This window comes from Oncorhynchus keta, chromosome 20, assembly GCF_023373465.1.
Source record: "Oncorhynchus keta strain PuntledgeMale-10-30-2019 chromosome 20, Oket_V2, whole genome shotgun sequence".
In the NCBI taxonomy this organism is placed as follows: domain Eukaryota; kingdom Metazoa; phylum Chordata; class Actinopteri; order Salmoniformes; family Salmonidae; genus Oncorhynchus; species Oncorhynchus keta.
Genome location: NC_068440.1, coordinates 2,357,153 through 2,373,867, shown reverse-complemented (window position 1 = coordinate 2,373,867; position 16,715 = coordinate 2,357,153). Strand labels below are relative to the sequence as shown.

General features: G+C 43.2%; 1 protein-coding gene across 2 annotated transcripts in view; it reads right to left on the bottom strand.

The window, feature by feature from the left end:
* Positions 1–6,756: 6,756 nt before the first annotated feature.
* The window catches only part of LOC118399140 (TGF-beta receptor type-2-like), a 28,329-nt gene continuing 18,370 nt past the window's right edge, over positions 6,757–16,715 (bottom strand). For both annotated transcript variants that reach the window (XM_035794963.2, XM_035794962.2), the window contains exons 6-7: positions 9,166–9,290; positions 6,757–8,969 (exon numbers count right to left, since the gene is read on the bottom strand). In XM_035794963.2, the coding sequence (XP_035650856.1) occupies positions 8,709–8,969; positions 9,166–9,290 (386 nt within the window). In that variant the 3' untranslated portion in view covers positions 6,757–8,708. The remainder of the gene's footprint in view (positions 8,970–9,165; positions 9,291–16,715) is intronic.

Below are 16,715 nucleotides of genomic sequence, written 5' to 3'. Positions count from 1 at the left end.
TCTCCGCTGTGCAATCTGGTTTCGAGCCGGTCACGGGTGCACCTCAGCCACACTCAAGGTACTAAATGATATCATAACCGCCATCGATAAAAGACAGTACTCTGCAGCCGTCTTCATCGACCTCGCCAAGGCTTTCGACTCTGTCAATCACCAAATTCTTATCGGCAGACTCAACAGCCTCGGTTTTTCGGATGACTGCCTTGCCTGGTTCACCAATTACTTTGCAGACAGAGTTCAGTGTGTCAAATCAGAGGGCATGGTGTCCGGTCCTCTGGCAGTCTCTATGGGGTACCACAGGGTTCAATTCTCGGGCCGACTCTTTTCTCTGTATATATCAATGATGTTGCTCTTGCTGCGGGCGATTCCCTGATCCACCTCTACGCAGACGACACCATTCTATATACATTCGGCCCGTCATTGGACACTGTGCTATCAAACCTCCAAACGAGCTTCAATGCCATACAGCACTCCTTCCGTGGCCTCCAACTGCTCTTAAACGCGAGTAAAACCAAATGCATGCTTTTCAACCGATCGCTGCCTGCACCCGCATGCCCGACTAGCATCACCACCCTGGATGGTTCCAACCTTGAATATGTGGACATCTATAAGTACCTAGGTGTCTGGCTAGACTGCAAACTCTCCTTCCAGACTCACATCAAACATCTCCAATCAAAAATCAAATCCAGAGTCGGCTTTCTATTCCGCAACAAAGCCTCCTTCACTCACGCTGCCAAGCTTACCCTAGTAAAACTGACTATCCTACCGATCCTCGACTTCGGCGATGTCATCTACAAAATGGCTTCCAACACTCTACTCAGCAAACTGGATGCAGTCTATCACAGTGCCATCCGTTTTGTCACTAAAGCACCTTACACCACCCACCACTGCGACTTGTATGCTCTAGTCGGCTGGCCCTCACTACATATTCGTCGCCAGACCCACTGGCTCCAGGTCATCTACAAGTCCATGCTAGGTAAAGCTCCGCCTTATCTCAGTTCACTGGTCACGATGGCAACACCCATCCGTAGCACGCGCTCCAGCAGGTGTATCTCACTGATCATCCCTAAAGCCAACACCTCATTTGGCCGCCTTTCGTTCCAGTACTCTGCTGCCTGTGACTGGAACGAATTGCAAAAATCGCTGAAGTTGGAGACTTTTATCTCCCTCACCAACTTCAAACATCAGCTATCCGAGCAGCTAACCGATCGCTGCAGCTGTACATAGTCTATAGGTAAATAGCTCACCCTTTTTCACCTACCTCATTCCCATACTGTTTTTATACTGTTTTTATTTATTTACTTTTCTGCTCTTTTGCACACCAATATCTCTACCTGTACATGCCCATCTGATCATTTATCACTCCAGTGTTAATCTGCAAAATTGTATTATTCGCCTACCTCCTCATGCCTTTTGCACACATTGTATATAGACTGCCCATTTTTTTCTACTGTGTTATTGACTTGCTAATTGTTTACTCCATGTGTAACTCTGTGTTGTCTGTTCACACTGCTATGCTTTATCTTGGCCAGGTCGCAGTTGCAAATGAGAACTTGTTCTCAACTAGCCTACCTGGTTAAATAAAGGTGAAATAAAAAAATAAAAAACTCACCTCAAACTGGACAAAGATCTTTTCTTTAATGAGTCTGATGTGAAGGATATACTGCTTTGTCAAGACAAGGCCCAAAATATTACGGACTACAAAGGGAAACGCCACCGCAAGCTTTCTTGTGACACGAGCCTACCAGACGAGCTAAATGCCTTTTATGCTCGCTTTGAGGCAAGCAACACTGAAGCATGCATGAGAGCACTAGCTGTTCCGGACAACTGTGTGATCACGCTCTCTGTAGCCGACCTGAGTAAGACCTTTAAACAGGTCATCATTCACAAAGCTGCGGGGACAGACGGATTACCAGTACATTTACATTACATTTAAGTCATTTAGCAGACGCTCTTATCCAGAGCGACTTACAAATTGGTGCATTCACCTTATGACATCCAGTAGAACAGTCACTTTACAATAGTGCATCTAAATCTTAAAGGGGGGGTGAGAAGGATTACTTATCCTATCCTAGGTATTCCTTAAAGAGGTGGGGTTTCAGGTGTCTCCGGAAGGTGGTGATTGACTCCGCTGTCCTGGCGTCGTGAGGGAGTTTGTTCCACCATTGGGGGCCAGAGCAGCGAACAGTTTTGACTGGGCTGAGCGGGAACTGTACTTCCTCAGTGGTAGGGAGGCGAGCAGGCCAGAGGTGGATGAACGCAGTGCCCTTGTTTGGGTGTAGGGCCTGATCAGAGCCTGGAGGTACTGAGGTGCCGTTCCCCTCACAGCTCCGTAGGCAAGCACCATGGTCTTGTAGCGGATGCGAGCTTCAACTGGAAGCCAGTGGAGAGAGCGGAGGAGCGGGGTGACGTGAGAGAACTTGGGAAGGTTGAACACCAGACGGGCTGCGGCGTTCTGGATGAGTTGTAGGGTAATCCAGACGGGAGATGACAAGTGCCTGGATTAGGACCTGCGCCGCTTCCTGTGTGAGGCAGTACGTGTACTCAAAGCATGCGCGGACCAACTGGCAAGTGGTAACCTGCCTAAATGATTACTGTCCCATAGCACTCACGCTAGTAGCCATGAAGTGCTTTGAAAGCACTTTGAACCTTGGCGTGATCCTGGACAACACCCTGTCGTTCTCAACTAACATCAAGGCGGTGGCCCGTTCCTGTAGGTTCATGCTCTACAACATCCGCAGAGTACGACCCTGCCTCACACAGGAAGCGGCGCAGGTCCTAATCCAGGCACTTGTCATCTCCCGTCTGGATTACTGCAACTCGCTGTTGGCTGGGCTCCCTGCATGTGCCATTAAACCCCTACAACTCATCCAGAACGCCGCAGCCCGTCTGGTGTTCAACCTGGCATCCGCTACAAGACCATGGTGCTTGCCTACGGAGCTGTGAGGGGAACGGCACCTCAGTACCTCCAGGCTATGATCAGGCCCTACACCCAAACAAGGGCACTGCGTTCATTCACCTCTGGCCTGCTCGCCTCCCTACCACTGAGGAAGTACAGTTCCCGCTCAGCCCAGTCAAAACTGTTCGCTGCTCTGGCTCCCCAATGGTGGAACACACTCCCTCACGACGCCAGGACAGCGGAGTCAATCACCACCTTCCAGAGACACCTGAAACCCCACCTCTTTAAGGAATACCTAGGATAGGATAAAGTAATCCTTCTCACCCCCCACCCCCTTAAAATATTTAGATGCACTATTGTAAAGTGGCTGTTCCACTGGATGTCATAAGGTGAATGCACCAATTTGTAAGTCGCTCTGGATAAGACCGTCTGCTAAATGACTTAAATGTAAATGTAATATGTAATGAAAGGCTGGTCATGGCTCACATCAACACCATCAACGCCGGAAACCATAGATCCACTCCAATTTGCGTTGTTTTACTTTAATTTATTAAGTAAATATTTTGTTAACTCTATTTCTCTGTAACTCTATTTTCTGAACTGTGTTGTTGGTTAAGGGCTTGTTAAGTAATCATTTCACGGTAAGGTTGTATTTGGTTGTATATACCTGTTGTATTTGGTGTATATACCTGTTGTATTTGGTGTATATAACAAATAAAACGTGATTTGATTTGAATAACTTTCCCAGAACTAGACAGTGAGGGAGTATAACCGAACAGACTTATTCTGGGGATCCATGTCTGTTTTTCTCCCCAACCGAACAGACTTATTCTGGGGATCCATGTCTGTTTTTCTCCCCAACCGAACAGACTTGTTCTGGAGATCCATGTCTGTTTTTCTCCCCAACCGAACAGACTTGTTCTGGGGATCCATGTCTGTTTTTCTCCCCAACCGAACAGACTTATTCTGGGGATCCATGTCTGTTTTTCTCCCCAACCGAACAGACTTATTTTGGGGATCCATGTCTGTTTTTCTCCCCAACCGAACAGACTTGTTCTGGGGATCCATGTCTGTTTTTCTCCCCAACCGAACAGACTTGTTCTGGAGATCCATGTCTGTTGTTCTCCCCAACCGAACAGACTTGTTCTGGGGATCCATGTCTGTTTTTCTCCCCAACCGAACAGACTTGTTCTGAGGATCCATGTCTGTTTTTCTCCCCAACCGAACAGACTTGTTCTGGAGATCCATGTCTGTTGTTCTCCCCAACCGAACAGACTTGTTCTGGGGATCCATGTCTGTTTTTCTCCCCAACCGAACAGACTTGTTCTGGGGATCCATGTCTGTTTTTCTCCCCAACCGAACAGACTTGTTCTGGAGATCCATGTCTGTTGTTCTCCCCAACCGAACAGACTTGTTCTGGGGATCCATGTCTGTTTTTCTCCCCAACCGAACAGACTTGTTCTGGAGATCCATGTCTGTTTTTCTCCCCAACCGAACAGACTTGTTCTGGAGATCCATGTCTGTTGTTCTCCCCAACCGAACAGACTTGTTCTGAGGAGCCATGTCTGTTTTTCTTCCCAACCGAACAGACTTATTCTGGGGATCCATGTCTGTTTTTCTCCCCAACCGAACAGACTTATTCTGGAGATCCATGTCTGTTTTTCTCCCCAACCGAACAGACTTATTCTGGGGATCCATGTCTGTTTTTCTCCCCAACCGAACAGACTTATTCTGGGGATCCATGTCTGTTTTTCTCCCCAACCGAACAGACTTATTCTGGGGATCCATGTCTGTTTTTCTCCCCAACCGAACAGACTTATTCTGGGGATCCATGTCTGTTTTTCTCCCCAACCGAACAGACTTATTCTGGGGATCCATGTCTGTTTTTCTCCCCAACCGAACAGACTTGTTCTGGAGATCCATGTCTGTTTTTCTCCCCAACCGAACAGACTTGTTCTGGGGAGCCATGTCTTTTTTTCTCCCCACCGAACAGACTTGTTCTGGAGATCCATGCCAATACTCTGCTGTGGTAACGGGTAAAAGAATGTTTGGGCCTGGTATCAAATCAGCGGGGAAAACATCCTCTTTAGTCTCTCAGTGGCTGACTGTTTTTTTTTAAGCTCCAGAGAGGATTGTGTTCACCTGCCTCAGTGCCTCTGCAGATTTAACATAGCATACATTCTTTTGATATTGAAAAATACATGCTTCTCTTATGTTTGGTTTCCTTCTGGCCCATTCTTAATGAAAAACAGTTCATCATTTGTCATCTGTGTATAGCCTCCGGCTTAGTCCAGACTCAATTTGTAATGTCTGTAGTTTAGCCCACACTGTGACAGTGCGAGGGGTGCTATATAACATTCACAGAAACACAGCCAATAAACAGAGGGTCCAGGGATAGAAATGCTCCTCTGAGACCCTCTTTCTCTGTAGCTGCTTAATCACTTGCATGACGTTGCCAACTGCATTCCCACTGAACACAGGCATCAATTCAACCTCTATTCCATGTTGGTTATATACTGTATATATTTATACTCAAGAGTCCGACATTGCTCGTCCTTATGTTTCTTTATTCCATTATTTACTTTTTAGTTTTGTGTGTATTGTTGTGTTTTATTAGATATTACTGCTCTGTTGGAGCTAGAAATACAAGCATTTCGCTACATACGCAATACCATCGGCTAAATATGTGTATGCTACAAATAACATTTTATTTTAAACATTGATTCAACCAGTGTGTGCCCAGTGGGTTCATTTCACAGTTCAATGCATTTTTTCAGTAGGCCTTTTATCAGCCTGTATGCAAATGTATTTTGGAGGGAAAATTAAGCCTTTATTTGTATATCTTAAACGTAATACGACTGCACTTCAAAGCCACGAGTTCTCACCTGCCAATTTCTTATTGATAGCTTGAGAGCAGAGGCTTCTGACCTTGAATTTAGCAAGGCGACGGCTGCGAACAAACCCCACCCTCCGTCTCTTCATTGGTTCTGTAGCACAGAATTCACGTGCATTCCCCAATGAGAGATGATTTGTAGTGGAGTCCGGGCAGCGAGCTCCTTGCTGGCGGTTCGCAACTTGGCAGAGGAGTGTGTTTTCCACCGTGTTGCTATGGAACGCGGGAAACAGCAGATGTAGGTTAGGTTAGACCTGGGCAGCTGCTGCAGAGGCCCATGCAGAGACAGACCTGCACTGTCTGACGGAGGCTATCGGCTGGGAATGGGATCAAAGGTCTGTCACCGCTAGGCAGGTTTCAGTGCTCTAAACCTGCTGAACCTCCCACCTCCATATAACCTAACAAACACCTCACAAACACCTCACCAAGGAGTTATGGATGAGGATAAAGAACTGTCACACTGCCACAGTTTGGTTCTACAGAGGTGCAGACATTTGTTTTATATTACGTGTAAGGTAATGTGAGTTAAATGGGGGATAAATCATGAATTGGAGGTCACCTGTGTTCATGTTTACTACTGTTAAAATGTGGTTTGGCAATATTCAAGTACCAACATACAACCTACAAAACATGTCCTGATTTGACCTAAAGGTTGAGCCAACCTAAGTGAGCCTTGTGTTACAGTCTGGTAGACCAGTGACAGCATTGGAAACTCTGACGAGAGGAAATAGAACTCCACTTCAGAGTGGCAGTGAATGAACTAACATATTACTGTAATGCGGTTTGACTGAATATCCTGTCCGGCAGTAGTCCACACACTGTGAGCCTTCAACACTGTGGGTAGAGAGCAAGCTGAAGACACTGTAGCCATTTAGCTAAAAGAGAATGGACATGAGCTACCTAAGTTTATTCAATCAAACCGGAGACCTAAGTTCAGGTCAAGGTGAATAATAAACAGCAAGAAAAATAGAGTAGAATACTGAAAGTCTTTAATTACGGCTTTTAACATTATACATAGAGGGTTTTTGATAGAGATCTTTAATTGAGAAGGGATCAACTTCCCTTCCTTGTCATTAAATATCAGCATTCCCCTGGGTTTATTTGTTGGGAATCATTTTCAATTTCATATCTTGGCCCTTTTCTCATACCGTGCTTCCAGGAATGAAACTTTCACCTTGGTCTTTGATATAGCTCCATCCTCCAGTCCCTTTAATCATCCAATGATGCCTTTAAAAATGTCAAAAAGTGCCAGTCGAAAACAGGTAAAAATGGTATTAGTGTATCAGTATTGACTGCTCTCTTCTTTTTCCAGATACAAATGGTACAGTACACCTCTTTCCTATAATTGCACTGTATTGTCATCAATAATATATAGTAACTGAATATACAGTAACAGTGAAAAGTTTGGACACACTTCCTCATTCAAGGGTTTTCCTTAATTTTTTATTATTTTCTACATTGTAGAATAATATTGAAGACGTCAAAACTATGAAATAACACATATGGAATTATGTAGTAACCAAAAAAGTGTTAAACAAAATACATTTTAGATTCTTCAAAGTAGCCAGGTCATCTGATGCAGCACTCCATCACTCTCCTTCTTGGTAAAATAGCCCTCACACAGCCGTGAGGTGTGTTGGATCATTGTCCTGTTGAAAAACTAATGATAGTCCCACTGATCGCAAACTAAATGGGATGGCGTATAGCTGCAGAATGCTGTGGTAGCCATGCTGGTTAAGTGTGCCTTGAATTCTAAATAAATCACTGACAGTGTTACCAGCAAAGCACCCCCACACCTCCTCCATGCTTCACGGTGGGAACCAGACATGCGGAGATCATTCGTTCACCTACTCTGCGTCTCACAAAGACACGGCGGTTGGAACCAAAAATCTCAAAGCAAGTCTCTTCTTCTTATTGGTGTCCTTTAGTAGTGGTGTCTTTGTAGCAATTTGACCATGACAGCCTGATTCACACGGTCTCCTCTGTACAGTTGATGTTGAGATGTGTCTGTTACTTGAACTCTGAAGTATTTACTTGGGTTGCAATTTCTAAGGCGGGTAACTTATTCTCTGCAGAAGAGGTAACTCTGGGTCTTCCTTTCCTGTGGCGGTCCTCATGAGAGCCAGTTTCATCATAGCGCTTGATGTTTTTTTGCAACTGCACTTGAATAAACTTTAAAAGTTCTTGAAAGACCTTCATGTCTTAAAGTAATGATGGACTGTCATTTGTCTTACTTATTTGAGCTGTTCTTGCCATAATATGGACTTGGTCTTTTACCAAATAAGGCTTTCTTCTGTATACCACCCCTACCTTGTTAGTTTGTGGAATTGCATTCCTTCTTAACTTTTAACAAGGCACACCTGTTAATTGAAATGCATTCCAGGTGACTACCTCCATGAAGCTGGTTGAGAGAATTCCAAGAGTGTGCAAAGCTGTCATCAAGGCAAAGGGTGGCTACTTTGAAGAATCTTAAATATAAAATATATTTTGATTTGTTTAACACTTTTGTGGTTACTACATGATTCCATATGTGTTAATTCATAGTTTTGATGTCTTCACTATTATTCTACAATGTAGAAAATAGTCCAAATAAAGGAAAATCCTGGAATGAGCAGGTGTGTCAACTTTTGACTGGTACTGTACATCATGTGGTATGCATAGCTATTGATAAAGTGCAAACAGTATTTAGTTAAGAGGGGTTTATATTTTCACCAGTCCAGTCATGGCTTTAATCCGTCTTTGGAGAAAATGCTGTAAATAAAAAAAATAAAAAAATATAAATTCCTTGCTGATTGGATTGTTCAGTTTTGTTCCCTTTTACATCCATGACACACAACAGCCAATCTGTTTGTTCCTTGGAGTCACAAGCAGGACAAATAAACGGAGCATATACAAAGAGACTCTCCACTTAAATCTCTCTCAGCTGCTTGGTTGATTGTAGTTCTCAGCCTCCTCGGCAGGGGCATTGTAGTTTCTGAGGCATACTTCCTTCTTCTCAATCTCTTCAAACTCCGTCACAGAGATGTCCTGGGGGATCTTCTCCTCCGAGTTGCTGCGTCCAGACAGCTTGTCTGGGTGCTCCATGTCATTGAAGCGTTCGGCCACACACTGTGCAGTCAGCCTGGCCTCGGGGTCGTGGTCCCAGCACTCGTCTATCGTGCCACACACCACCTGGATGCCCTGAGGGAGGAGCAGCGGAGCACAGAGACTTACAGTCAGTAGTGGTACACAGATACTCGAGTCGGAAGAGAGAGAAGTTGGCCCTAATAAAAAAATAGCTTTTGTAAAAGATAAATAAAATGCGTAAGGAAATGATGCAATAATCCATCTAAGAATGTGTGCATTATGCATAATGAAAGCAGGCCTTGTTACTTACTGGGTGGTTGATCCAGCTGCTGGGGATCTCTGGTCGTCCCCGGTCTCGGAGTACACTGTCCTTCATACTCTCCACACACGGGTGCTCCCTCACCTTACCGAATGGGGGCTCGTAGTCCTTTACCTCTGTACACAAACACACACAGAGACGAACATTTAAAAACAGGAGCCAGAGAGATACAGAAGTCAAAAGATACGTTATAGGTTTATACGGTAGGTTCATAAACACACACACACACACACAGAGCCACAGAACATGGTATTGTTTTGTGAATATTCAAATGTAGCCCTGGCCTCACTAAATGATTTTCCATGAAAGTTGACAATAAAGTATCATATCATATACTCAAACATGAACAGAGAGATACAGAGGTCAACATATGTTTTAGGTTCATAGGATCAGGGGCCAGGGAAAAACCCTGTCTGAGAGAAACGGTCAATATTATTGCATTTAGATCTCAGTGAGAATGTGCTTGAAACAACTCACCAACTCAGCGTTGGCTCAGTGTCAGCTATCTTTATAACGCGGCATCCAAGATGCTCGTCAAACTCCATGCGCAAATAAAGTTTACTCAAGGCAGAATTTCAAAGAGTTGGCTTGGGATGACGCAGTCTGGAAACTTTAGTCAACGGCTTGCAGAGAACTATTTATCTTTACATTGATCTGATCTGTCCTTTGGGTAGAGTAACAAATCAAACTCAAGTTCACTTTGAAGAGTGGAGTTCTCATATAAAAACATTTGTTTCAGGAAGGCCAAATTTGGTACCTAAAGTAGTCTGACAAATTCTGTGTAAGAACCAAGCGCTAAATGAAACTAAAAGTCATTTTCCAGATTTCCGACGCAAAATAAATGGTATGCCAGTTAAGTAAATTATCCTCAATAGCTCCATATTGCAAAAACATTATTGGAAAATAACATTAAAACAGACATGAGATAGAGCCAACTGAAAACAACAGGGTTATTTGGGGGCAATGGCACTGTGGCATTAAGAAATACATCCACAATGAATAGCTGTACTGTACTGAGACGACTGTTTCACTTTTGCATTCGTTTAGTACTGCCATCGTGAATAGAATGAAGACATGGAAATAGTATATGGATCATAATGAAAACCTTTACCATCTCACAACACAATCAATCAAAACAATGATGAGTTGACCTGTTATGTAAGCGGAGTCAAAAGGCCCAGCAGTCAGAAATGTGATTTTCCTGTGTTATATGTATATTTTATGTATAACCAAGGTGAATTTGTGTAAGAGCTGCTTAAAACTTCAGCCTGTTGTGATGGGATGGAGTTTTGGCCTGCCTGAGGACATCACCAGGTGGTAAATGAGTTAATAGACCAATAAGAAAGAGTTCCAAATCTCTCTGCCAATAACAGCTAATGATCCATTTCCCCCACCTCAGTCAGATGACTCCCAGACGGTCCGAGCTAAATTCTTGCTTGAGAAATTGCTCTTTGCTAAGAGGCAATTTTTGTTTATTTTTGACCATTTTAATTGAAGTAAGGTATTTAATGGGGCGGCAGGTAGCCTAGTGGTTAGAGTGTTGGACTAGTAACCGAAAGGTTGGAAGATCAAATCCCTGAGCTGATAAGTTAAAAATCTGTCGTTCTGCCCCTGAACAAGTCAGTTAACCCACTGTTCCTAATCTGTCATTGAAAATAAGAGTTTGTTCTTAACTGACTTGCCTAGTTAAATAAAGGTCAAATTTAAATTGTTACCCAGAAATTATTTGATATTCAGATAAAAATGGCTGCATTGGAACTTTAAAGCTGATCACTTATTTCCCTGTACAGTACTGTAATACTGTTCAACTGAATTCTGGCTGACAGATGAGAAACGCACAGTCCCTGCCCAGAAGAGAGGCCTCACAGGAAGTCCAGATGAACACAGACAGGAATCGGATGCTAGGTCACGGCTTGAGCCAACAGCTGACTCTACAGGCAAGAGCTTCCTGTTTTTGACAAGAAGATTTCCCTCGTTTCAGTGTTTTAGCAAAAGTACACCCACCCATCTGTCATTATTCAAGCGAGTAAAGGAATAGAGGTTCTTTCTTTTTTTGTCCCCTGTAAGCTCAGTTGGTAGAGCATGGTGCTTGCAATGCCACGGTAGTGGGTTTGATTCCCACGGGGGAAAATGTATGCAATCACTACTGTAAGTCGCTCAGGATAAGAGCATCTGCTAAAATGTAAACAGTTTCAGGGTTGTGTAATGAGAGCCTATAAAAAAAAATACAAAATTGTTTATTGTCTTATTTCGAAAAATATATGCCATATGAACATACGGCATATTTTGGGAGCTATTTTGGGACGATAAACAATTTAGTATTTTTTTATAGGCTCCCATGCTAAGTCCACACTTAAGGTCATTTTGTGGTCTCCACACAAGCAGTATTTGCTAAAAAGGAAGGAATGGTCAATATTGGTTTCAGAGAGAAACTTTTTTCAAGTCAACCAACCTAACATTAAACTCTGCAATGGATGAGACGACAACAAGACAAGAGCATGTAGATAGTGGTTTGAGAAAAAAAAAGTTTTAACACTGACTGGGTATATTTCTGAGGACTGCTCATGCAAAACAAGTGAGTTACAGTTGAAGTCGGACGTTTACATACACCTCAGCCAAATACTTTTAAAACTCAGCAATCCACTATTCCAGATATTTAATCCTAGTAAAAATTCCCTCTCTGAGGTCAGTTAGGATCATCACTTTATTTGAAGAATGTGAAATGCCAGAATAATAGTAGAGAGAATGATTTATTTCAGCTTTTATTTCATTCATCACATTCCCAGTGGGTCAGAAGTTTACATACAGGGGGGCAAAAAAGTATTTAGTCTGCCACCAATTGTGCAAGTTCTCCAACTTAAAAAGATGAGAGAGGCCTGTAATTTTCACCATAGGTACACTTCAACTATGACAGATACAATCCAGAAAATCACATTGTAGGATTTTTAATGAATTTATTTGCAAATTATGGTGGAAAATAAGTATTTGGTCAATAACAAAAATTGATCTCAATACTTTGTTATATACCCTTTGTTGACAGAGGTCAAACGTTTTCTGTAAGTCTTCACAAGGTTTTCACACACTGTTGCTGGTATTTTGGCCCACTTCTCCATGCAGATCTCTTCTAGAGCAGTGATGTTTTGGGGCTGTTGCTGGGCAACACGGACTTTCAACTCCCTCCAAAGATTTTCTATGGGGTTGAGATCTGGAGACTGGCTAGGCCAGTCCTTCGTTGCCCGGGGGTGTGTTTGGGATCATTGCCATGCTGAAAGGCCCAGCCACGTTTCATCTTCAATGTCCTTGCTGATGGAAGGAGGTTTTCATTCAAAATCTCACGATACATGGCCCCATTCATTCTTTCCTTTACACAGATCAGTCGTCCTGGCCCCTTTGCAGAAAAACAGCCCCAAAGCATGATGTTTCCACCCCCATGATTCACAGTAGGTATGGTGTTCTTTGGATGCAACTCAACATTCTTTGTCCTCCAAACATGACGAGTTGAGTTTTTACCAAAAAGTTATATTTTGGTTTCATCTGACCATATGACATTCTCCCAATCTTCTTCTGGATCATCCAAATGCTCTCTAGCAAACTTCAGACGGGCCTGGACATGTACTGGCACTGCAGGATTTGAGTCCCTGGCGGCGTAGTGCGTTACTGATGGTAGGCTTTGTTAATTTGGTCCCAGCTCTCTGCAGGTCATTCACTAGGTCCCCCTGTGTGGTTCTGGGATTTTTGCTCACCGTTCTTCTGATCATTTTGACCCCACGGGGTGAGATCTTGCATGGAGCCCCATATTGAGGGAGATTATCAGTGGTCTTGTATGGTCTTCCATTTCCTAATAATTGCTCCCACAGTTGATTTCTTCAAACCAAGCTGCTTACATACTGCAGGTTCAGTCTTCCCAGCCTGGTGCAGGTCTACAACTTTGTTTCTGGTGTCCTTAGACAGCTGTTTGGTCTTGGCCATAGTGGAGTTTGGAGTGTGACTGTTTGAGGTTGTGGACAGGTGTCTTTTATACTGATAACAAGTTCAAACAGGAGCCATTAATACAGGTGACATTAATACAGGTAACGAGTGGAGGACAGAGCCAGAAATCTTGCTTGTTTGTAGGTGACCAAATACTTTTGTTACACCATAATTTGCATATAAATTCAGTTAAAAAATCCTACAATGTGATTTTCTGGATTTTTTTTCTCATTTTGACTGTCATAGTTGAAGTGTACCTATGATGAAAATTACAGGCCTCTCTCATCTTTTTAAGTGGGAGAACTTGCACAATTGGTGGCTGACTAAATACTTTTTTGCCCCACTGTACACTCAATTAGTATTTGGTAGCATTGCCTTTAAATTGTTTAACTTGGGTCAAAATTCCCTCAATAAGCCCATTACTCCACACAGAGCTGGTGTAACTGAGTCAGGTTTGTAGGCCTCCTTGCTCGCACACGCCTTTTCAGTTCTGCCCACAAATTGTCTATGGGATTGTGATGGCCACTCCAATACCCTGACTTTGTTGTCCTTACGCCATTTTGCCACAACTTTGGAAGTATGCTTGGGGTCATTAACCATTTGGAAGACCCGTGTGCGACCAAGCTTTAACTTCCTGACTGATGTCTTGAGATGTTACTTCAATATATCCACATAAGTTTCCTCCCTCATGATGCCATCTATTTTGTGAAGTGCACCAGTCCCTCCTGTAGCAAAGCACCCCCGACAACATGAAGCTGCCACCCCCGTGATTCACGGTTGGGATGGTGTTCTTCGTCTAGCAAGCCTCCCCCTTCTCCTCTGGTTTCATCAGACCAGAGGACATTTCTCCAAAAAGTACGATCTTTGTCCCCATGTGCAGTTGCAAACTGTAGTCTGGCTTTTTTGTGGCAGTTTTGGAGCAGTGGCTTCTTCCTTGCTGAGCTGCCTTTCAGGTTATGTCGATATAGGACTTGTTTTGCTGTGGATATAGATACTTTTGTACCTGTTTCCTCCAGCATCTTCACAAGGTCCTTTGATGTTGTTCTGGGATTGATTTGCACTTTTCGCACCAAAGTATGTTCATCTCTAGGAGGCAGAACGCGTCTCCTTCCTGAGCGGTATGACGGCTGCGTGGTCCCATGGTGTTTATACTTGTGTACTATTGTTTGTACAGATGAACGTGGTACCTTCAGGCATTTGGAAATTGCTCCCAAGGATGAACCAGACTTGTGAACGTCTACAATTGTTTTGCTGAGGTCTTGGCTGATTTTTTTTGATTTTCCCAAGATGTCAAGCAAAGAGGCACTGAGTTTGAAGGTAGACCTTGAAATACATCCAATTGACTCAAATGATCAATTAGCCCATCAGAAGCTTCTAAAGCCATGACATCATTTTCTGGAATTTCCCAAGCTGTTTAAAGGCACAGTCAACTTAGTGTATGTAAACTTCTGACCCACTGGAATTGTGATACAGTGAATTATAAGTGAAATAATCTGTCTGTAAACAATTGTTGGAAAAATTATTTGCGTCATGCACAAAGTAGATGTCCTAACCGGCTTGCCAAAATTATATTTCGTTAACAAGAAATTTGTGCAGGGATTGAAAAACTATTTTTACCGACTCCAACCTAAGTGTATGCAAACTTCCGACTTCAACTGTAAATGAGGATGACCTGTTCAGTTGAGGTCAGTTAATGATGTTATAAAGTATTTTTTAAAGCACATATCACTTTCCTATTGACTCACATATCTGTATTAGAACTGTTAATGAAGAAATCACCTTTATGATAACTGATAAGTTGACACATCGAGATACATCATACATCAGAGTGGTCAGATGACGCAGATGCTAAGCCACAGGACTGTTTTGCTAACACAGACTGGAATATGTTTCATGATTTTCATCCAATGGCATTGAGGAGCATACCACATCAGTCACTGGCTTCATCAATAAGTGCATCGATGACGTTGTCCCCACATTGACCGTACGTACATGTTCCAACCAGAAGCCATGGATTACAGGCAACATCTCCACTGAGCTAAAAGGTAGAGTTGCCGCTTTCAATGAGCAGGACACTAATCCGGAAGCTTATAAGACATTCAGCTATGCCCTCCAACGAACCATCAAACAGGCAAAGTGTCAATACAGGACTAAGATTGTATCCTACTACAGATGTGGGAGGCTTGCAAACTATTATGGATTACAAAGGAAACACCAGCCGCGAGCTGCCCAGTGATTCCAGACAAGCTAAATGACTTATATGTGTGCTTCAAGGCAAGTAACACTGAAGCATGCATGAGAGCACCAGCTGTTCCGGATGACTGTGTGATCACACTCTCCGTAGCCGATGTGAATAAGACCTTTAAACAGGTCAACCTTCAAAATGGCCGGATTACCAGGATGTGTACTCAGAGCATGTGTTAACCAACTAGCAAGTATCTTCACTGATATTTTCAACCTTTTCCAGATCGAGACTGTAACACCTACATGTTTCAAGCAGACCACCATAGTCCCTGTGCCCAAGAATGCTAAAGTAACCTAAATGACTACCGACCTGTAGCACTCACGTCTGTAGCCGTGAAGTGCTTTGAAAGGCTGGTCTTTAAACCTGCGTATTCCTCCAAACCTCAGTTGTCCTGAGTCTGCACAACTCTGCCAGGACCTAGGATCAAGAGAGACGCTCAAGTGTTTTAGTACTATATCTCTTGACACAATGATGAAAATAATCATGGCCTCTAAACCTTCAATCTGTATACTGGACCCTATCCCAACTAAACTACTGAAAGAGCTGCTTCCTGTGCTTGGCCCTCCTATGTTGAACATAATAAACGGCTCTCTATCCACTGGATGTGTACCAAACTCACTAAAAGTGGCAGTAATAAAGCCTCTCTTGAAAAAGCCAAACCTTGACCCAGAAAATATAAAAACTATCGGCCTATATCGAATCTTCCATTCCTCTCAAAGATTTTAGAGAAGGCTGTTGCGCAGCAACTAACTGCCTTCCTGAAGACAAACAATGTATACGAAATGCTTCAGTCTGGTTTTAGACCCCATCATAGCACTGAGACGGCACTTGTGAAGGTGGTAAATGACATTTTAATGGCATCGGACCGAGGCTCTGCATCTGTCCTCGTGCTCCTAGACCTTAGTGCTGCTTTTGATACCATCGATCACCACATTCTTTTGGAGAGATTGGAAACCCAAATTGGTCTACACGGACATGTTCTGGCCTGGTTTAGGTCTTATCTGTCGGAAAGATATCAGTTTGTCTCTGTGAATGGTTTGTCCTCTGACAAATCAACTGTACATTTCGGTGTTCCTCAAGGTTCTGTTTTAGGACCACTATTGTTTTCACTATATATTTTACCTCTTGGGGATGTTATTCGAAAACATAATGTAAACTTTCACTGCTATGCGGATGACACACAGCTGTACATTTCAATGAAACATGGTGAAGCCCCAAAATTGCCCTCGCTAGAAGCATGTGTTTCAGACATAAGGAAGTGGATGGCTGCAAACTTTCTACTATTAAACTCGGACAAAACAGAGATGCTTGTTCTAGGTCCCAAGAA